At 35.9% G+C, this 21,471-nt stretch overlaps 4 protein-coding genes across 6 annotated transcripts; 2 read left to right on the top strand and 2 right to left on the bottom strand.

Annotated features, from left to right (window-relative positions):
* Positions 1-212: 212 nt before the first annotated feature.
* Positions 213-4,780, top strand: LOC107193977 (acylamino-acid-releasing enzyme-like). Of its 3 annotated transcripts, none has more exons than XM_015583524.1 (14): positions 213-236; positions 351-394; positions 481-698; positions 776-939; positions 1,021-1,169; positions 1,247-1,511; positions 1,674-1,822; positions 1,889-2,057; positions 2,132-2,386; positions 2,481-2,618; positions 2,689-2,909; positions 2,976-3,055; positions 3,313-3,534; positions 4,723-4,780. In XM_015583524.1, the coding sequence occupies exons 2-14, from the start codon at positions 380-382 to the stop codon at positions 4,742-4,744; spliced, it is 2,067 nt and encodes a 688-aa protein (XP_015439010.1). In that variant the 5' UTR covers positions 213-236; positions 351-379; the 3' UTR covers positions 4,745-4,780. The 3 variants fall into 3 exon arrangements, with proteins under 3 accessions (XP_015439010.1, XP_015439008.1, XP_015439009.1); XM_015583522.1 differs by lacking the exon at positions 4,723-4,780 and adding an exon at positions 3,656-3,794; XM_015583523.1 differs by lacking the exon at positions 4,723-4,780 and adding an exon at positions 3,656-3,794 and having other exon boundaries at positions 226-236; positions 327-394.
* Positions 4,709-6,488, bottom strand: LOC107193978. The gene is made up of 4 exons (XM_015583525.1): positions 6,114-6,488; positions 5,819-6,045; positions 5,494-5,746; positions 4,709-5,172 (listed from the first exon to the last, which is right to left on the bottom strand). The coding sequence occupies exons 1-4, from the start codon at positions 6,214-6,216 to the stop codon at positions 4,709-4,711; spliced, it is 1,047 nt and encodes a 348-aa protein (XP_015439011.1). The 5' UTR covers positions 6,217-6,488.
* Positions 6,484-14,644, top strand: LOC107193913 (the record flags this gene model as incomplete). Its single annotated transcript, XM_015583452.1, has 18 exons — positions 6,484-6,701; positions 7,505-7,724; positions 7,824-8,089; positions 8,179-8,461; positions 8,608-8,835; positions 9,438-9,642; positions 10,313-10,558; positions 10,814-11,105; positions 11,268-11,624; positions 12,185-12,273; positions 12,354-12,624; positions 12,759-12,974; positions 13,041-13,229; positions 13,304-13,557; positions 13,626-13,878; positions 13,976-14,202; positions 14,283-14,451; positions 14,534-14,644. Coding segments are annotated over exons 1-18 (3,984 nt in total), but the record flags the coding sequence as incomplete, so codon positions are not given.
* Positions 14,645-14,842: 198 nt separating this feature from the next.
* LOC107194116 (tRNA (guanine-N(7)-)-methyltransferase) lies at positions 14,843-16,287 on the bottom strand. Its single transcript, XM_015583683.1, has 6 exons — positions 16,172-16,287; positions 15,900-16,042; positions 15,591-15,775; positions 15,405-15,518; positions 15,150-15,251; positions 14,843-15,013 (listed from the first exon to the last, which is right to left on the bottom strand). The coding sequence occupies exons 1-6, from the start codon at positions 16,270-16,272 to the stop codon at positions 14,882-14,884; spliced, it is 777 nt and encodes a 258-aa protein (XP_015439169.1). The 5' UTR covers positions 16,273-16,287; the 3' UTR covers positions 14,843-14,881.
* Positions 16,288-21,471: the final 5,184 nt, after the last annotated feature.

Here is a 21,471-nt window from a genome sequence, read left to right as displayed (position 1 = left end):
GTAAAGTAACGGAAGCAGGTACTATTATTTAAATTTTTATTTCCTCGATCTGTAAATAATATGTGTTTAAGTCCAGATTAACAAAATATAGATTACAAAATAAGTGTGCGAGAATAGTTGTAAAAAATAACCTTTCTCTGGTTTCAAACCAATTTTTTTCTTCTTTTAGGGAAGCACTGTGATTATTACTGTAAAGCTATCTTTTGTATTCACGAATTATCATTACGAGTAACAAGGTAACGTACTAAAATTTTGAATACCACATTCATTGTATACACAGCTTATCTTTGTCTGATTCTTATCAAGATTTGAAACCTTTTTTATAGCATATTCATTACATTTGATAATAGATTCAGTGCAAAAATCATCTGTTAACAAAATGGCATCAAATCAGGTAATTAAAAATATTATTTACATTAGTATAAAATTACTTGATGTCTTTAAATAGTCTTACTAATGCAGAGTAATTGATTTTTCCAGATTGAGAAAATTGTCAGTTTATATAAAACATTGGCACGAAATCCATCCTTGAGCTGTGCAAAAATTCTTCGAGTTACAGACAATGGAATATCAATCTTAAGTGGATGGTCACAGAGAAATTTAGAGAGGAAGACAAATCAGAAATTTTGTCAGAATTATATCTTAGATTCAAAATTGCAAGTCCAGTCTGAAAATTTTCCTATTGATGTTACAACAGAGTATGTTGCCTGGTTGAAAGCAATATTTATTATATTCGTAAAAAAAATGTTTTTCTTAAATATTTTTTTCATTGAAGACTTTTATCTGCATCCACTGAAGATGAACAGCGAAGGGCTGTATTAAGGCAAGCTGTGGTTGAAAACAGTACAAAACAATTTATCGAAATCTGGGATAAGCAGAGACTTGTAAAGAACTATGATCTAACTGCTTTAGATGTACATGGAGATGTGTACACAGATTGTAATTAAATATTACATACATATTACATATCACTGGTTGACAACTATAGCTTCAAAAATGATATTTTATTTTTATCTGCAGCTGAATTCGCTTCATTCGAATGGTCTCCAGATAAGACAAAGATTCTGTACATTGCAGAAAAGAAACTTCCAAAATCAGAACCATTTTATAAGCAAAAACCCCTTAACAAAAAAGATAAGGAGAAGAAGGAGGAAGACGAAGTATCGGTGGTAAGCCATTCTGCTTTCTATTGTATAAACCATATTGGAAATATTCATAATATCATTTAATAATACATTTGGTACAGGGTAATGAGTACATCTACAAGGCTCATTGGGGAGAGCAATTGATAGGTAAGCATCGTCCAGTGGTTGCAGTTCTCGACACAACCTCAGACACGATTTCAGCTCTCTCTGGTATACCAGATGAACTATCGCCAGCTCAAGTGCTGTGGATGAAAGACAATCAAGGTGTAGTTGGTGTAGCATGGAAACACGAGCCAAGACATTTAGGTCTAATTGCATGCACTAACAGACTGTCTTGGATATTCCTATTGAAGGATGGAGATTATAGTAAGAAATAGTTTTTCTTTACTTATTTTTAAATACTTTGTTCCTTCAAATCAGTTACAAATACAGATGAAATTAATTTTTTAAAATACCTTTTAATACCTGAGTGTAGGACATCTTGCACAATCGTAATTTTAGATATTTAAAGGTATGTGCATTTTCTAGAAAAGCTTTCCAGTGACGGTTGTGCTGTTCGTTGTCCCAGACTCAGCCCTGATGGGAGATATCTGATATGGTTGGAAAGAGAAGCGGGTGGCGCACATCACAATGCTCACAGATTAATGCATTTTGACTTTGAAACTGGAAAACAGAAGGTAGTTGCATATGAAAATGCTAGTATTATTTTTATTTTGTATAAACGTATTGCTTCTACCTTTTAGGCTGATACACTTGTAGACATTGTATCTACAAATATAGCTATTAAAAATACCGAACAATTTTATGGTTTATACGGCCGTTTACCACGTCGATGTTGGAGCAACGATTCACAGTACATATTCTTGAGCACACCACAACAGAATAACATACGTTCCTACATCATTGACATAAGTATGAAATTGAACACGTAGTTTTTGACCACATTTTTATTGATTGTAATAATGAAAAAGAAATATATTTTTTAGATGCGAAAACCGTAACGGAGATCCAAAATGACAAAAGCAGCCTAAATATTTTAGACGTGAAGGATGACATCATTGCGTTTTTGGAAACGTCCCTTCTTGAACCCTCTGTTCTCACAGTAGGAAAATTTACTCCAGAAGTAGTTAGTAGTGGTACTATACCAAGAAGTAAAATTTCAACTTTGACAACAATTCCTGATTCTGAAAATCTAATGTACGAACTCTGTGATTTTGATTACGATAGTAATGAAGAAGTTAGTAAGTAGCTTATTATTCCAATTCACGGAGTAGTGCAGAATACTTAGTACTCTAATTTTTGTTAATTATGCTTAACTCTTGTTAATAATTCCAGAGCACTTCAACTTCATTTATTTTGGTCCGAAGGGTGGCGATGACAAATCTGTACCTTTCATCGTTACACCCCATGGTGGGCCACATGCTAACTATGCAAACCAATTTGTACTAGATTATTGCCTATTTGTATCGTCAGGTAAATGTTCAAGATAACTCACCGTCATATGAACGTTTATATTAATTAAATATTTATAATTATGTTTAAGGCTTCGCTGTTGTGCAAGTTAACTACCGTGGTTCAACAGGCATGGGTTCGAAAAATGTTGAATATCTTCAAGGAAGAGTTGGAGATATTGATGTGAAAGATTGCGTAACTGCTACAAAAGAGGCTTTAAGAAGATACCCATGGTTGAATCCAGATGAGATAGGAATCAGTGGCGGTTCTCACGGTGGATTTTTAGTAACTCATCTAAGTGGCCAATATCCAGTAAGTCCGTGTGAAATATTTCATTTAAATTGCGTTCGGCGAAACATAAGAAACATGTTTTTCCAGGACCTGTACAAAGTTGTTGTTGCGAGGAACCCAGTAATTGACATCGCTGCTATGTTCACGATATCAGATATACCAGATTGGTAAAACATTAATGTATTCTTAAATATTTTCTCTAATTCTGAATTGTCTTAATTATATATTGCAGTCGCAATGCTCTGACTAAGGAAGAGAAAATTAAGTACCATCACGATGTGTAAGCGCAAATGTAGAACAAGATATGTTAAGCAACGAAGAATTATTAACGTTTGAATATCATAAAATACTTCAGTGACATTAATGTTAAAAATGGTATCTACAACATTTATACTACTTATTTTGTTGCAATTGTTAATTTCAGGTGTGCCGCTGAAGTGAACTATCCTTTCGACGAAAGCACGCGAGTGACAGAGTCCGATCAGGTTGAAATGCTGGTGAAGATGTTCAAATGTTCTCCGATCATTCACGTTGGCAAAGTGAAAGCTCCAACTTTATTATGCATTGGCTCAAACGATTTACGTGTTCCACCGTCTCAAGGGAAACTGTGGTATCAACGTCTCAAAGCAAAGAATGTTAAGACAAAGTGAGTACCAATCACTTATAAATTCTTTAACTTATTGAATTCGAATAATTATTTATTACATTTTTATTGTACGAATATTTTCTTATATATTGCATAAATGGTAAAAGTAACAACATTACAGAATGCTTCTTTATGAGGACAATCATCCTCTGGCGTCAGGACCAGTTGAAATTGATAATGTTATAAACGCTTGTTTGTGGTTGCATGAACATATCACAATTGAAAAAAACGGGGGTATAAACTCGCAAGAATAAACATGTGACAGATATAATGATTTTTAATGGTTTTGTTATCACAAATTTAATATTTACACAAATTCGTCATGTATACGAGTATAAAGGTTTGTAACAAATAAGTTTTCAAAATATACACATGTTTTTAGCCGTTGTATAATACTATAAAATTTTTATACTTTATATATGTATAAAAACTCGTTATAAATATCTTACATATATGTATGAGCTATATTATTTCGAGTTTGCAAAATACATAGAACCGTTGTTCTATCTCTAATAAATACATGCTTCATTGTAAGTATATATTTGTTACATAGATTATCGCAGGTTACCAATATTAAATAATCATTTAATTTACCGCAAGTATTTTAATGCAAATTTAAAATAATCTCACATAAATATTAAGTTTATTAAATACTGTACTTTTCCAATGTTTAAAAAAAAAGTCTTACAAACTATGAACATTATTTTTCCTAAGAGATAATTCCTCGTTGTTGAATAATTCAGTAATCCTTTCTCTAAAAATAAGGGTTTTTCTCGTAGTGTCAATTTATACCTATAGTTCTTGCTGCACACTTGTATTTTATCATATAAGAAAAGAGTATTATTGAGATTTATTTTAGACCAATAAAGGTCGAAGTACGAAATGTGTTTTGCTGATACAAAATATAAAAATTTCAGTATTACAAACAGTAATTGCATAAAGTACGGAAAACATTGTTGGTATAAAATGCTTACAAAAAGAATATAAAGATCTAATAGTTTCTTTCGCCGGAACCTTTATATGTACCTATGTATCTCTCTTTCATACAAAAAGGCACTCATTCATACCATATGTTAATGTTATATGAAGACTGCACTGTATACAGCAGTATCTAATTAAAACATTAGATAATATGCTGTCGATACCTATTAGTTACATTTAGTAACATTCACAATTATGATCTAACAGGATTACTTTGTTCTGGAAATAATGAATCGTAACTGGGTGGCAAATCTTTGTCGGCAACAGACGAGGGCACAGCGACTTCCAGCATCGGTGCTGTGGGAACCGGTGGATTCGCAGATCCTTCAGTTTCATGTGACAATTGACCCGGCCTTGACGAACACACATTTGCGTCCGCGAAATTAATGGACCAACATAACTTCTGTGATCTCTTACATATCCACAAGCACATAACGAATATGATGAAACATAAAATCATTGTGGTCACTGCACCCACTGTTACTTTGGTACCAGTACCGGTACTAATGTATTCGTTGGCATTATTCGGACAATTGTCTTCATCCGAACGAACATTTGGTAGTACATGGTTATACACTCCATCACAGAAAAATTCATTCTGCAAACAGGTGTTTAGGCCAATTGATGTATATTTGGTTAGATCCACGTTACTGCAATCTGCGAATAATATCATACACAAATTATAATTTCTGGTTCTCAATGTTGAGGCTATCGGATGTAAGCCGTGTCCTTGTGGAATTGTTTTTCTAACATTTCACAAGTTTTGCAGCTAGCTTCATCAAGGGGTTGAAACTCGCTGCAATGCTTACAAAACATTGGGAAAACAATTCCACAAGGACACGGCTTAACAGTGAGGATTGTATGATGTTGGGCTGTGAAAACCTCAAATTACAATTTGTCTTAACATCAGTGTATTAACATTTTTTAATTCTTAAAAAACTATAGAACTAGAATACTACTGAAGCTAATTGAACTTACTTTTGTATGGAGTATAAACAATGTTGAGAGCAAGAAATTCATCATCCAGCAATGTCTCGTGTGATATGAATATTTCAGTTTCTAATTCTCCTCCGGACTTGTAACCACTTGGATCATATTCAGCGTAAGTCTCAGTTGGCAATGATACGGATGAGGACCCACTGTTTTCAGATTCAGGATCTGAATACTTAGTTCTACTACGATCCAGTAGACCACAGAACTTTTCTGTCTGATAGGTATCCTTCCTTTTGAACTAGTAAATTAAAGATTAAAAACTTATTAATGTTCGCAAAGAATCACTCATCAAAACGACAAAAGTATCTACCTGCACATAGTCTATACACTGCGATCCATTCTTTCTGAATGACATTTTTTGAATGACTCCGAACAAACCATCTCCCTTGGCTGCCTTGAAGACGAACTTGCAGTGAACGTTCGGATGAACGATCCATCGGTCGAACATGTGATTGGGCCAAACGATAGCGGCCTGGGTGTTTATCTCGATGGATGATTTGCTACGTCCGTAGCAAATCTTTTCTGTGTCCATAGCATCTGAAGGAAGAGGTTATAAATATATCGTGACTGGAAGACCGCGATTAAATTCCATCCGAAACACTTACATTTGTCGTAGTGACGGCCGTGGTAGGTGCACGAGCTGTATCTCACGTAATTGTTCGCGAGCAGCAACAAACCAAAAATATGCAAAGCATCCCGACGAGCCATTTTTCGTAGGAACTGTCAGAAAGCCATAAAGAACACGGCTAAAAAACGTCACCGTTGATCGACGGATGATCGAAGTCCCTGATCGATTTCTCGTATATTCGACGTGACGCACGGTGAGAGGGCAATCGGGGGAAGAAAAATCGGAAGACGTGTAGGATATTTTCGCGGAATAGTTCAGGTTCCGATTCACCGTCTACGGGGATACGTCATCCACGTACCAAAACAAAACGAATGCGCCGTTTGTCGATCGTGAGCGGGAGAGAGAAGGTGAGAGTGGCACGCAAGACTCGATATTCGTCGTTTCAAACGAAAAATATCACGGAAAGAGACGAAAATAAAATTTTCACGTGTAAAATTACGAAGATCGACCTGTTGGCATGAACGAAAATACTCGGAACAGCGGCAGAGTGATCCGAGTGAATTTCGAGGATGTGGAAGTTGGCAGAACAGCGGTAAAAACGATAGAAATATGGAACGAGTCCTGTGTAAGAGTGGCTGGCCGTAATATACTTTAAAAAATATAATTTTAAAATATACTTTATATCTACAATAAATCCTGGATAACTGTCCGAAGGCTCCTCGACACTGACAAGGGGAGGTCCTCAGCAATAACGCTGACTTTTTTATGGGGTTTAACACAGTGATAGACCTTGGCATTCTGAAGCCAATAATATTTGTTTCAGCATCATATGGTCATTAGTTTATAAAATATTTAATGTTCAGTGAAGAGGAATCTTTGAAAACTTATCGAGGATTTACTGTACTCTATACAGGGTGGGCCGAAAATCGTAGTACAACCGGGCAGGGGGTGATTCTACGTTAAAAAATAAGAAAATATTTTGATATAACATTTTCTCATCCGGGGCTCCGTTTTCGAGAAAATCGACTTTAAAATTTGTTTAACTTGTAAATGATTTAGTACAATTTGCTTCTTGTGTATTCCACTACTACGGTTGTCTCTGTCCAGGACAGTGTTACTAATTATTCATTTTTTATTCTTTTTTAATACTAATACACGACAAGCAGATTGTACTAATTCGTTTACAAGTTGAACAAGCTTTAAAGTCGATTTTGTCGAAAACGGATCCCCGGATAAGAAAATGTTATACCAAAATATTTTCTTCTTTTTTAACGTAGAATCACACCCTGCCCAGTTGTACTACGATTTCCGGCCCACCCTGTATATTTTCCGAGTGTTATTATTTATTTAGTTGCGTTTTACTGCTGGTTGAAAGGGTTCCCGACGCATCAGAAATGATAATTTTGCATTCAAGTAAATTTATTGCAGGAGGAACAAATTTATCAAGTTCAAAGAGACCCAACCACGAACCCGTTGGATCACGTTTTCCATTTACGTTCTTACACCTGGATGCTCGCTCCGAGAGAGAGACACGTGTGCGAGATACGTTATCGACCGTTCGTTGCATCCTCGAAAAATGTGGATTACTTCAGCATCACGGAGTCGTTTGGTACCTGTTTGAAATTGATTGCCCGCGGGTCTTGTATTGGTGCGCAGAATTTAATTTTTAAATTTAACAATTCTGTATTATGATTCAATTATCCTTTCTTATTCGTAATATTGTTCTTTTTATTGTTCTCATATACAGGACCCCGTGTGACTTGTTCAACGACGAAAATCGTGCTGATCAGCACGAGCAAGAACCCGGCACCAAAATGGCGGATCAAGCTCAAGAACGACTCGAAAGCATCGGCGATATTTATGATAGCCATGAACGAAAAATATCGGCCGTTTCAATTGGATTCGAGACACGGTTGTATCAATCCTTGTTCCCACAAATACGTGACGATTACCTTTGACCCGCCGGAGGATGGAGCGTACAGTTATCGTTTGCCTGTTTTAATTTTACATCAAGTACATCGATATCAGTTCCGACAAGTTAAAAAGATTTTTAAATATCGGACGTGTTTTGATGTTGATTGGACAATTGTTTGAAAAATTAGGAACCGATCGTAATTTATTTATACGGATACCGGAGCTCGTCGCACAAGGAGGAGGACAAAAGTTATTCGTACGTTTTCCCAAGAGAGAAAAACGGCTTCGAGGGGTACATGAACGACAGTGTCGATACAACGAGTGACCTGCCACCTGTGTCCTTCTCGAAAAATTACTTCGACTTCGGTCGCGCGGAAGTAGATACGGAGAACAACAGTGCTCCAAGAATCCCGCAAGCAATATGTCTGACTAATCACAGTCAATCGGATTTATTGATCACATGGGAGAAAGGTGTTTCATGTCATTGATCACTCCACTTGAAAAAAAAACCTCTTACACCGTACAAATTGATCTGTTAGCTGCCGTGGCTCCTCGTTTGTGAAACAAGGACGTTGCAGTTAAACGTTACAGATGAAAAATCTGTCGTCTAATTTAACATTGGGTGTGTAATTTAATAGAGATTAATATTAATACAGATATTGATGGTGTTTTCGACGTGACACCTCGCGAATTACAATTGAGGGGAGGTCAATCCTCGCTGTTCGAACTCTCCTTCAATCCGAATGCCGGAAACAATCTTTTCGGAAGGGAGATCGTCGCTTCAGTTTTCGAGAATGGCTCAATGGATATTGTTTTTCCATTTTTTACGTCGATTGAAGTAATAGGTTTGATTTTTACACGTAAATAAAGACGTAATACAGTGATCCCTCGATGAATGCGACACCAAAACGGCGTTACTCCCACCATTGGGGGAGTCCCCCTGTGGAACGAATCAAAACAGAGTAAATAGAAGTTACGCAGATGCTCGGCATCGGGCAAAAAACAAATTTATAAGGGACTGCAAACCTTTCTGCCTTGCCACAAATGCTCCGAAGTGAACTCGAGTACGTCGCACTCATCGAGACCTGACTGTACTCAGTGTTGCGAATGCATTAACACCTTGAGGACTGAAAACAGAAATTTATATTCTTGCAAGTTTGTCGTAATATTCAATTATAATACCCAGATAGCACATGACGCCTTAAAGACGCCCATTTGGCGGCTATTTGAGGTCTAAGACGCCTTTAAGCCGTCTTTAAGGCGTCATGTGCTATCTGGGATATCCAATTTTAGGTTTATGTATAACAACGTTAAGTTTCAACTGAAATGTACCGGTCCACAAGTTGTTTAATTATATTCGTTCGATCCTTTTTAACTCACTAGTAGATTCGTTTGATGATTAAATACGCATTACAGTACAGTTAATTATAGTCAAAACCATTTGCAGGTCATTCATTTCCGGCCACGTCGAACGGATGGATCCCGCAATACGAAATACCTCAAACAGTAATAATGCCAGCGTGCGTGCCGCAGGATCCGGTCTTCACAACGTTCCTGATGAAGAAGTTCGGTCATTTACCCCTGATGTTCCAATTTGTTCCACCACCGGCGACTCGTTTCACCGTGAAGCCAATCCTTGGCGTGATTCATCAGTACGACTATATATTGATAATATATACAGTAAGCAGCAAAAGTATTCGTGCACCCATATGAATCCTAAATAGATGTTAATAAAAGCTGTTTATATTCACGGAAATGCAGATTTGATTAGGTATTTATAAAATTACATATATTCTGCGTTGCGTTATTGGCATGTTTCACGAGAATAAATTAGTAAACCATGTCATTGTAGGTCTTACATTTGGATATTTGTAACAGATAAACTCAGAACCCAGATAGCACGTGAATACTTTTACTGCCTATTATAAGAGTGGCAGAATCTCCCCAGATAGCACATGACGCCTTAAAGACGGGTATTTTAGGTCTAAGCCTTATTGTACGGGTATTTTAAGTCTAAGGCGTCTTTAAGTCACCTTCAAGGCGTCATATGCTATCTGGGTCAGCACAGAAGTTATAAAGAATTTAATGGCAGTTGACTGTTTAACGTAAAAATGTTTTAAATGCATCTATATACAGGGTGAGTCATCTAAGATTTTCACCTGAAATATCTCCGTTGTTTTTAATGATACCAGAAAATGTGTATGGGAAACAATGTTTGTTTCTATACAATCCAGCACGTTCATCCTCAATTCTGCTACATTGATCCTGGTAAGGCACCTTTAGATATTCCGTTGAACTATAATTGTCTATTATAAATTTCAGGGATTATCAAATAATCACGGTGAAAATGTCACCGAAACCGGAGGACGAACAAATCTATCTTGAACGATGGACGATATACTTCAACGGGAATACGAAGAACGAGAGTTGTATAGATTTCAAGGGATACGCCGAGTGCCCGAACATAATATTCCTCAATGATAACGTGTTGAATTTCGCACCGGTTCTACCGCGATGTCAGCAGTTCGAGAAACTCCGAATGCGAAACATTACACGGCATAAAATCAGGTACATGAACGAGAAATTAAAACGACCGATTAACCCTTGTGTAGGCAACCGGATACCCATTTCTAAATTTCCTTTCACTAAAACAGCACCTGGTATATTATAGGAATGGAAAATTAAAGGTATCGGAAAAGAATGAAAGTAAAATTATCTATGTTTACCTAATCTGTTAGAATAGGGGTATTCCGATTGCTCAATAACCATGAATATTTTGGTTGCCCACACAAAGGTTAATGCAGCTCAACTTTATACACGTAGATACCTCCTGAATGTAAAAATATTTAAGAAACAAATGTCCCCTTTTATCGACTCAACTAGATTTAGATTCTACCAAATGCCTTACGAATTCAATATGCAAACAGAGAGCGGAGAAATTGAACCGAATGATTTTCTGTGCCAAGAATGCTCGTTACAGCCAACCGAGCCGTCCATAGATTACGATTTCGAGTTGATATGTGTCTTGATTGTCGTTAAAAATGAAACTCTCGTCGGGCTGAAAAGTTGCGTGAGTCTACGTGTTCGTGGAAGATGTGAAATGGGATCGTTAGTGGTAAAATATCTTCGTAAACGGAACTAAAGATCACGTAAAATGTATTTAAGAAGATGCTCCTGTTCCAAACCTCTTCGTTTAATCATCTTGCGAATGGGAACATCCTTCTTGGATCATTGAAACTGAACAGATTTTATGAGAAACGTGTATCTTCTTTGCTAGGCCATACCCGAGGAATTGTATTTCAAAGAAATCGAGTACAACAACACCGAAACACTGACTTTCAAACTCTTTAATTATTGTCCAGTGAATATTTCCTACAAATTGATTTGCGACCATCGAAACTGGCCACTAGGTAACATTCAGAGAGACGTTCAGTTCCGTCCATCTGTGGGAACGGTTTTCTCAGGCTCTTATGAACAAATAATGATTTCTATTACACCACGTACACCCGGTTATTACGACTTTCTCGTTGAATACATGATTAGAGTTAATTCCCGATTGGACACTTTGGTGCCTGATCAAATACCTGTCAGAATTTGTACTGTTTGCTGTATGTGCATACTGCCCACGATAAAGGTAAACGATTGCTTACACGACAAATAGGGTAAACCAACCAGCATACCAGTGAATGACTATTAGGCAAAAAAATGTGAATTATAAATTTGAAATTATTAAATGTTTATAAATGGGGTGTAGTTGCACTTTTAATATCCAATATGTTTAGTTTAGTGTATTAAACAAACATTAATAAGAGCAATTCTTATTAAAAATATTTCAGAAATGTAGCAGTCATTTTCTAAGCTTTTACACGTTTTGCATTTTATACATAATTATTTAAAAATTACGATAAGAAGTCATTATTTTTATATAAATTTCAAGAAAAATAAATGTAATTGCAATTTCAACAGCTGTTTTGTTGTTATAAGTAAATACATTAAGTATTAATAGCAAACATCCATCAATTCAATAATTCGGTCATTCACTGGTTGGTTTATCCTAGTATATTCAGATCGTGAAAGGTTTTATTAATCATGACTAAACTGTTAATCGAAGTGACGATCTACCAGTGGGTCACATTGCTTTAAATATTTTGAGCAATACTGTAATCTTGAAATTTGAATCGTTATATGCTACAGGTGGACAATGTGTGTGCCTATGGATACAAGCAGACATCTTCGTTAAATATAAGCAAACCATTTTTGTGGAAAGCCATGGAAATAGATAAGTACGTTCATTATTAACGCTAATTGCCTGTGTGATAATTGATTTGATTGGAAGTCTGGTTATTATTCATTTTTCGTTCAGATTAAACACAATTCTTGAGAATATATTGCCAGGGGAAAGGAAGAACTTGAGGATAAAATTGTTCCCACTGGTTGTAAACAAAGGAGTTGTTATCATAAAATTAATTGTAAAGAACTATTCAAGATTTCTTGCTTCTTGGACCTTTAAATGGATCCAACGCTGCAACTGCAAACCAGTTTCGAAGAAGATAGGTTGTTCTCTTTGGAAGAAAGAACTTGATTGTCCTCATCAGAAACTTTGCATTCTGGATCCAATGTCTGGGAAGTTAAAAGTACTAGTTCTACACTTGGAATTCTTATCTGAACGTATATCTCATTGATAAATATGCATTATACATTTACATCTTCCTTTGTGTAACTACTGAGGGTTTAAATCTTTAATGTAATTTGGTCATTCACTTTTCAGAGAAACAAGGAGACTGTAATCAGTATGGAAGTATATTATTCATTGATTGGAAAATCAGAATTATCCTACAACTTAGACATAGGTCACGATCGTCACATTATTTTGGACATGTTGATTGACTGTTTGCCCGTGTCAGAAAAGCAATATAACTTCTTAAGTAGTACATGTGCAAATTTCGGACAGATTTACTTCGGAAACAGAGAGGCTGTTCATAAAGTAGGATTTAAATTCATTGATCTTCTCGATGGCAATACAAATCGAAAAAAAAACATGTAATTGTAGGCGTATTGGATATGGAATATTACAAATAACGATTTACCGTATTCTGTGGACATATATAACATTTGTAAGATTAATGAACAATATCATTGCGAAGTGTTTTCTTGTTTGACTCAAAGTGGAACTGTGAAAGCCCGATCAAGTAAACCTCTGCTTTTGAAGTTTCAACCTAGAATGTTTGGGACATATAAGGTATCAAAAACTTAGAATTCAAATTGTTCAATTTAAAAAACTGAAGGATGATATTATATACTTTTCGTTACAAGGCCGTGCTTCCAATAACATTGGGCCATAAGACGATGGAATTGACGTTAAAAGGACAATCATCCTGTGACTTCAGATCAACTCTAGTTGGAAAATCGATACCAATTTATTGCAGGTGTAACACTTTACAATTTCCTGTATATTTCAACATAGACTGCATAGACATGTGGTCCAGACCAATGCATAATTTTATGATTAAAATGCTTATTGTGCAGAATGGTTTGGATCAGGATGCACTTGGTTTCGAGTGGAAATGGTAGTTTCATAGTTCATTTGAAATAACAGATTTTCGTGCTATTTGTTAAAGTTGTCAAACTTCTCTAGTAAAGATGTGTCAGATGTATGTGAAATCAACGTGATACCTCGCAAGGGTATAATCGGTCCACACACAGTGCAGAGTTTTAGGCTGGAGATTACCACGAAGGGACATCCATGTAGAATTAACATCGATGTACCTTGTGAATTCATTAACGCTAGTAAAAAGCGCGATTATCAGAGAAGTATTCTGCAGTACGATCTCCTAACAAAAGAACTGGCGGGACAATTTGTTATTACAGAAAAAGGCACTACTGTCCCAGTGAGCGATAAACTATTCGATTCCTTTTACTTGGACATTTTTTGATACATTTGTCTGTAGGAAAAAATGAAAGAAAAAATTGCACCTTTTTTTACAGGAACCATGGTTAAAAATATTAGATGAACCAGAAACATTTAGCAAAACATTAAGTGTACGTTGTTCTATATATCCTGTAGAAGATGAATCTATAAGGATTAGTTTAACAGAAGAATTGAAGACTGCACCATTAAATCCAATTTTATTCGATGATACGGAAAGTTACGACATCACAGAGGACACGAAAGAACTGTTTATAGCCACGTTTATTCTGGAAGGTTTATTATGGTAACAATTACTTCTATATTCAATTATATGAAAACACTGAAAGTACTTTACAGCAAGATATTGAAATTTGTACTTTATAGGGATATTGTTAACGGTAGAAGATTTAAAAGAACTATTGAGAAGAACTTAATACCTAAAAGAAATTTGTATTATTCTCAATTTCTAATGGACCTGTCTGAGCGAAGGAGATTAATAAACAGGTGTTATATATCACCACCGCTGAAATTAATTCACTCTATATTAGAAAAAGTATACATATAATAACATTGAAATTAATTTGTAATGATCAATGTTCCACAATGAAACTTTAAGTAATTGCTACTTTCTTCAGATGCTGTTTATCATTGTACACGAAGAATTTTCTTTAGGAATAGCACATATGACTCCCAGAGAAGATGCAAGACATGCGAATTATATCAGAACCATACTGACACAAAAGAAATTTTATTCCCATGAAAGTAATATTACAGAATCCTTCGTTTTTTAAAAACCATTTCCATATTAATATTTGTTGCGACAAGAACAGTTATCATATGAACGATACTTTCTAGGTCGTCTGTTCTCACTTGAAGAAATGCAAAAGACTCAATCAAAAATAGCATCCAGAGTGTCCTTTTCGGATTAAATATATAAAAAAATAATTTTATTTACACATACATGCTATTGTAAGTACTAAATATTAACTGATTTCTTTCTTATATGGATCTGAAATTCGTTTAAACACAGCCAAGAACTTATCACCTTTGTTTCTTGTTACTTTTTGGCCCTCTTCGGTACTTTCATACAGTTTTTCTACAATTGGATCTGCATCCTTTGTAAAAAAAAATTGATAATTGTACTTGCTACCTTGGTTATAAACAATTGTAATGATATAATAATGGTAATAGAAAGTAGAGTTTTAACAATAATAATTTCTCATGCTGTCACGAGTTCTCAAAGAAACTTACCAATTCTTCTTTAGGAACATCATCAAATAAAGGGTGCTCATGAAAGTGCTGTACTATCCATTCATGTAGATCTTTAACATCTGTCATTGTATATATAACAGCCTTTAAATAATACTCACAATTACTAATTTATATGTAATAGAAATGTTATCCCCTTTGTGATCCAAAATTAAGGTGTACATTAGATTTATGTTATAACTAGAAATTATTTGGATCACAAGGAGTTAGAATAAGATATTATAAATGAAATATTACTTCTTCAGCTAACACATAGGCATATTCTGCCAGAAGTGTCTTATTAATAATTCTCCATTTGTGCTTAGACCTCTTGAAATGTGGATCAGGATATAGGAAAAACATCTTCTTCAGCTGCAATGATATAAAATGGTAATTAAGATGGACATAAAATTATTACTTATAATATAAGGTTACAGTCTGTACCTGCCCTTTGTGAAAATAATTTGGTAAATATTTCATTGCATTCGTCCTTAAGCACGAAATGTTCTGATACTGTCCAGGATTTTGTGATCTTAGCGCTGCTATACGATCCATGACATAGTCGGAAACTTTTACCCTGATTTCCATACCAAGGATCAGATTATCAGGGAACATTGGTGACAGTGTAACTGTTAAAGAAAATATTTTACATCTAATATAAATAATATAAGATGGATGATATGATAACTTAGTAAAATGTTAAAGTACTAATTGGAGTAGAGTTATTTTAATAGAATAAGAAATATGCTGTACCCAGTAGCCCTCCATAGCCACAACCAACATCCACAAACTCCACAAATTTTTGTTGTATAAGTTTTCCTTCGGATACTGTTTGACTGTTCATAAAGTAATACGGATATAATGACCTCCAATTCATCAAGTCAGGTTTTACAGGACTGAAAAGAAATTCATTCCATGGTAAGGACATGGAAATTTCTGAAGACAATTTTATAATAGTAATAATGCTACATTATGAATGACTGCAAAGCTGAATTTGTATTTTATTTATAAAAATATTCACGTACTATTCAATGCAGTGATCCGCTATGGGATTCGAATGGGCCCGTTGTCTATAAAATTTCTTCTGTGGCAACGGTAGTGGATCTGACATATTAATAACGTTCATTTGCCGCAGTTCGCCGAAAACAAGACCACGTGCTGTTCACTGTCTCAACCTAACCTGAATGAAACCTAACCCAAGTAACGAGTTATCAGATGTGTCAGACTACTTGAAAGAATATTTAAAGAATAATTCAAATCTAAAAATTAGCGAAGAAAATTTCCACGAAAAACCAAATTATAACTCGGCGTGTTTGCGTTTGTAATTTAATTTTCCATTTAAAATGTGTTGTTTTATTTGCAACTTTGTTGATTTAACATTTTGTGAAATATTAATCGTATAGTTAGTACTTACAGTTTCTTTGAGAAATAAGGAAAGTATGTAAATAAACTTCTATACAAATATCATTGTAAATTCTATATTGTTTTACGATTTTTTCGATAAAACAGTCAAATCATACATATGCGCTATTCATTAGTCCCTACACTATCTCCACTCCTATTCCTAATATCAATTTACCAAAAAAATAGTAAGAAATAATAAATAATAACAAAATAATTAATTTTAAAACATATAAGTTTTGACACTGTATCTCTGATACGGTTGACACTGTATCTCGTCCTGCGTACCCCGTTTAGTTCACTTTGAATAGCTCTTCCAACGTTCTATGGACAGCCTACGTCTGGACCAAGCATTCAGTTTGAAGCTGAAAGAATGTAGATTAATCCCCTTTCATTGAAAATAACAATAAACGTCCAGAACACTGTTAAAATCACATTTGTATGCAACGGTTGACACTGTATCCCGTCATGCGTCCCCCGTTTAGTTCACTTTGGTCAACTCTTCCAACGTTATGCTGACAGCTTCCGCCTTGAAAAAGCACTTGATTTGTAGCTGAAAGAACGTAGATTAATCCTCTGTCATTGAAAATAACAATAAACGACCATAACACTGTTAAAATCGCATTTAATTGTTGAATACCACTATTTTTTCTACCGGTGGCGCCACCCGTGGCAATTAGCTCAAACTGCTAGCCAAATTATACCGACAGGTGAGTGAAAATTTCTAATGATGGAAAAATGCAAATATCTCAGTAATTAAGCACTTAATATGTACGTCATTAGTCTCAAATTGTCCCTCAGGACTTAATGCATCGAACCAATAGTGCAGAACCCCTGAATTAGTAAAATTAGTTATGCCTGTATTACCGTAGCCCCTTATTGGGCGGCAACCCTAATTGCAAAAGATTTCAATCGCATTTCCACCGCTAAACGGGCATGATTCTTCTTCGTTTTGCATTAGATGCAACGTTTAAAGAACGGAGATTACTTTTCTCTAACGGCTGGACACTAGTAATTACAAGAACATTGTTAAAATCGAATTTGTTTGCAACGGTTGACACTGTATCTCGTCATGCGTGCCCCGGTTAGTGCACTTTGAATAGCTCTTCCAACGTTATATGAACAGGTTACGTCTTAATCAAGCATTCAGCTTGAAGCTTAAAGAACGTAGATTAATCCCCTGTCATTGAAAATAACAATAAACGACCAGAACACTGGTAAAATCGCATTTAATTGAGGAATACCACTATTTTTTCGACCGGTGGCGCCGCCCGTGGCACTTCGCTCAAACTGCTAGCCAAATTATATCGACAGGTGAGTGAAAATTTCAGAAATTGGAAAAACGCGAATATCTCAGTAATTAAGAGCGTAAAATGCACGTCATTAGTCTCAAACTGTTCCTCAGGACTTAATGCATGGACCCAATACTGTAGAACCCTAGAATAAATAAAATTAGTTATGCCTGTATTACCGCAGTCCCTTCTGGAGCGGCAACCTGGTTTCCAACACGTTTCTATAGCATTTACACAGCTAAACGGGCATGATTCTTCTTCGTTTTGCATTAGATACAACGATTAAAGAACGTAGATTGCTATTCTCGAGAGGCTGGAAACCAGTAATTACAAGAACATTATTAAAATCGCATTTGTTTGCAACGGTTCACACTGTATCTCGTCATGCGTGCCCCGGTTAGGTCACTTTGAATAGCTCTTCCAACGTTATATGGACAGATTACGTCTTGATCAAGCATTCAGTTTGAAGCTTAAGGAACGTAGATTAATCTCCTGTAATTGAAAATAACAATAAACGACCCGAACACTGTTAAAATCGCAATTTAATCGCGGAGTACCACTATTTTTTCGATCGGTGGCGCCACCCGTGGCAAATCGCTGAAACTGCTAGCCATATAATTAGTTAATAGTTTCAGCGATTCGCCACGGATGGCGCCACCAGTCAAAAAAATAGTGGTACTCCGCGATAAAATGCGATTTTAACAGTGTTCTGGTCGTTTATTGTTAATTTCAATGACAGGAGATTAATCTGCGTTCTTTCAGCTACAAATCGAGTGCTTTTTCAAGGCGGAAGCTGTCAGCATAACGTTGGAACAGCTATTCAAAGTAAACTGAACGAGGTACGTATGACGAGATACAGTGTCAACCGTTGCAAACAAATGTGATTTTAACAATGTTCTTGTAATTACTGGTTACCAGCCGTTAGAGAATAGTAATCTACGTTCTTTAAACATTGTATCTAATGCAAAACGAAGAAGAATCATGCCCGTTTAGCGGTATGAATGCGATCGTAATATTTTGCAATTAGAGTTGTCGCCCCATAAGGGGCTACGGTAATACAGGCATAACTAATTTTACAAATTCATAGATTCTGCACTGTTGGATCGATGCATTAAATCCTGAGGAACAATTTGAGACTAATGACGTTCATATTAAGTGCTTAATTACTGAGATATTTGCATTTTTCCATCACTAGACATTTTCACTCACCTGTCGGTATAATTTGGCTAGCAGTTTGAGCGAATTGCCACGGGCGGCGCCACCGGTCGAAAAATAGTGGTATTCCGCGATTAAATGCGATTTTAACAGTGTTCTGGTCGTTTATTGTTATTTTCAATGACAGAGGATTAATGTACGTTCTTGCAGCTACAAATCAAGTGCTTTTTCAAGGCGGAAGCTGTCAGCATAACGTTGGAAGAGCTATTCAAAGTAAACTGAACGAGGTACGCACGACGAGATACAGCGTCAACCGTTGCAAACAAATGTGATTTTAACATTATTCTGCACGTGTATTGTTGTTTACAATGGCATAGAATTAATCTACGTTCTTTCAGCTACAAATCGAGTGCTTTACTTAGACGAAAGCTATCCGTATAACGGTGTAAGAACTGTCCAAAGTGGACTAACCGGGGTAAACATGACGAGATACAGTGTCAACCGTTGCAAATGAATGGCGATTTTAACAGTGTTCTGGTCGTTTATTGTTATTGCCACTAACAAGAGATTAATCTACGTCCTTTCAGCTACAAGTCGAGTGCTTGGTCAAGACGAATGCTGTCAGCACAACGTTGGAAGAGATGTCGAAAGAAAACTAAACGGGGTACACATGACGAGATACAGTGTCAACCGTTGCAAACAATTGAGATTTTATCAATGTTTTGTAATTACTGGTTCCCAGCCGTTATAGGGTACTAATCTACATTCTTTAAACTTCGAATGTAATGCATGACGAAGAAAAGTGTTGCCTGCTTAGTGGTATATGTAATTGCAACAGGTTTCGATCGGGTTTACACTGCTAAACGAGCATCAGTTTTCTTTGTCATGGATTACATTCGAAGTTTAAAGAACGCAGATTAGTACTCTCTGGCAGGTGGGAACCAATATTACGAGAAAATTGTTAAAATCTCAATTGTTTGCAACGGTTGACACTGTTATAACAATAAACGGCCGGAACACTGTTAAAATCGCATTTAATCGCGGAGTACCACTATTTTTTCGACCGGTGGCGCCATCCGTGGCGAATCGCTGAAACTATTAGCCAATTATATGGCTAGCAGTTTCAGCGATTTGCCACGGATGGCGCCACCGGTCAAAAAAATAGTGGTACTCCGCGATTAAATGCGATTTTAACAGTGTTCTGGTCGTTTATTGTTATTTTCAATGTCAGGAGATTAATCTACGTTCTTTCAGCTACAATTCGAGTGCTTTTTCAAGGCGGAAGCTGTCAACATAACGTTGGAAGAGCTATTCAAAGTAAACTAACTGGGGTACGCATGACGAGATACATTGTCAACCTTTGCAAACAAATTCGATTTTAACAATGTTCTTGTAATTACTGGTTTCCAGCCGTTAGAGAAAAGTAATCTACGTTCTTCAAACGTTGTATCTAATGCAAAACGAAGAAGAATCATGCCCGTTTAGCGGTGTAAATGCGATCGTAATGTTTTACAATTAGAGTTGTCGCCCCATAAGGGGCTACGGTAATACAGGCATAACTAATTTTACTAATTCAGGGATTCGGCACTGTTGGATGGATGCATTAAGTCCTGAGGAACAATTTGAGACTAATGACGTACATATTAAGTGCTTAACTACTGAGATATTTGCATTTTTCCAACATTGTAAATTTTTACTCACCTGTCGGTATAATTTGGCTAACAGTTTGAGCGAATTGCCACGGGTGGCGCCACCGGTCGAATTGTCAACCGTTGCAAATAAATTGCGATTTTAACAGTGTTCTGGTCGTTTATTGTTATTTTCAATGACAGGGGATTAATCTACGTTCTTTATGCTTCATAGCAAATGCTTGATCATGCCGAAATCTGTTTGCATAACATTGTAAGAGCTATTCAAAGTGAACTATAGGAGGTGCGCATGACGAGACACAGTGTCAACCGTTGCAGATAATTGTGATTTTAATGATGTTCTTCTTATTACTAGATAATGATGTTCTTCTTATTACTAGGATATTAATCTACGTTTTTTGATCTTGGAATCCAAAGCCTGACAAAGAAAAGTTATGCTCGTTTACCGGTGTAAATGTGATTGTAACCTGCTGCGATTGGGGTGACCACTCCATAACATAAGGGTCTTCATTAACATATGCATAAATAATGTGACTAATTCTGGGTTTCTGCAGTATTGGGGCTAATTTGACTGTAACACTTAAAAAAGTTTTGAAGTTCCATTTATATCATTGTCCTGTGAAAATGTTCATACTTCCAGCAGCATTCATATTACAATCAAAGAATTTACAGAATAAGAAAAAGGAATTTAAAGTAATTTTCAGTAGTTCCATACATCTTTATCTCGAATAATTTTCTAAAACATTCAAAGTACTAGACATGTTTACACATTGTAATATAGAACGTGGTTTTATGAGATAGATTCGAAGTTCGCAGCCATTAGCTCGA

This window comes from Dufourea novaeangliae, unplaced genomic scaffold (assembly GCF_001272555.1).
Source record: "Dufourea novaeangliae isolate 0120121106 unplaced genomic scaffold, ASM127255v1 scaffold21, whole genome shotgun sequence".
NCBI classification, from domain to species: Eukaryota; Metazoa; Arthropoda; class Insecta; order Hymenoptera; family Halictidae; genus Dufourea; species Dufourea novaeangliae.
The sequence above is the reverse complement of the archived record's forward strand: the minus strand, read 5'-3'. Positions and strand labels throughout refer to the sequence as shown.

What these genes read in the sequence shown, in the direction of transcription:
- LOC107193977 (XM_015583522.1), top strand. An exon ending in AGGAAGACGAAGTATCGGTG is followed by an intron (nt 1,170 to 1,246) that starts GTAAGCCATTCT and finishes CATTTGGTACAG; the next exon opens with GGTAATGAGTACATCTACAA. An exon ending in TTGCCTATTTGTATCGTCAG is followed by an intron (nt 2,619 to 2,688) that starts GTAAATGTTCAA and finishes ATTATGTTTAAG; the next exon opens with GCTTCGCTGTTGTGCAAGTT.
- LOC107193978 (XM_015583525.1), bottom strand. Translation starts at nt 6,216, where the DNA reads ATGGCTCGTCGGGATGCTTTGCATATTTTTGGTTTGTTGCTGCTCGCG. An exon ending in AGTGTATAGACTATGTGCAG is followed by an intron (nt 5,747 to 5,818) that starts GTAGATACTTTT and finishes TTAATTTACTAG; the next exon opens with TTCAAAAGGAAGGATACCTA. An exon ending in TGTTTATACTCCATACAAAA is followed by an intron (nt 5,173 to 5,493) that starts GTAAGTTCAATT and finishes TATTATTCGCAG; the next exon opens with ATTGCAGTAACGTGGATCTA.
- LOC107194116 (XM_015583683.1), bottom strand. Translation starts at nt 16,272, where the DNA reads ATGAACGTTATTAATATGTCAGATCCACTACCGTTGCCACAGAAGAAA. An exon ending in TGGCTATGGAGGGCTACTGG is followed by an intron (nt 15,776 to 15,899) that starts GTACAGCATATT and finishes TTTCTTTAACAG; the next exon opens with TTACACTGTCACCAATGTTC. An exon ending in CCTATGTGTTAGCTGAAGAA is followed by an intron (nt 15,252 to 15,404) that starts GTAATATTTCAT and finishes TATTATTTAAAG; the next exon opens with GCTGTTATATATACAATGAC.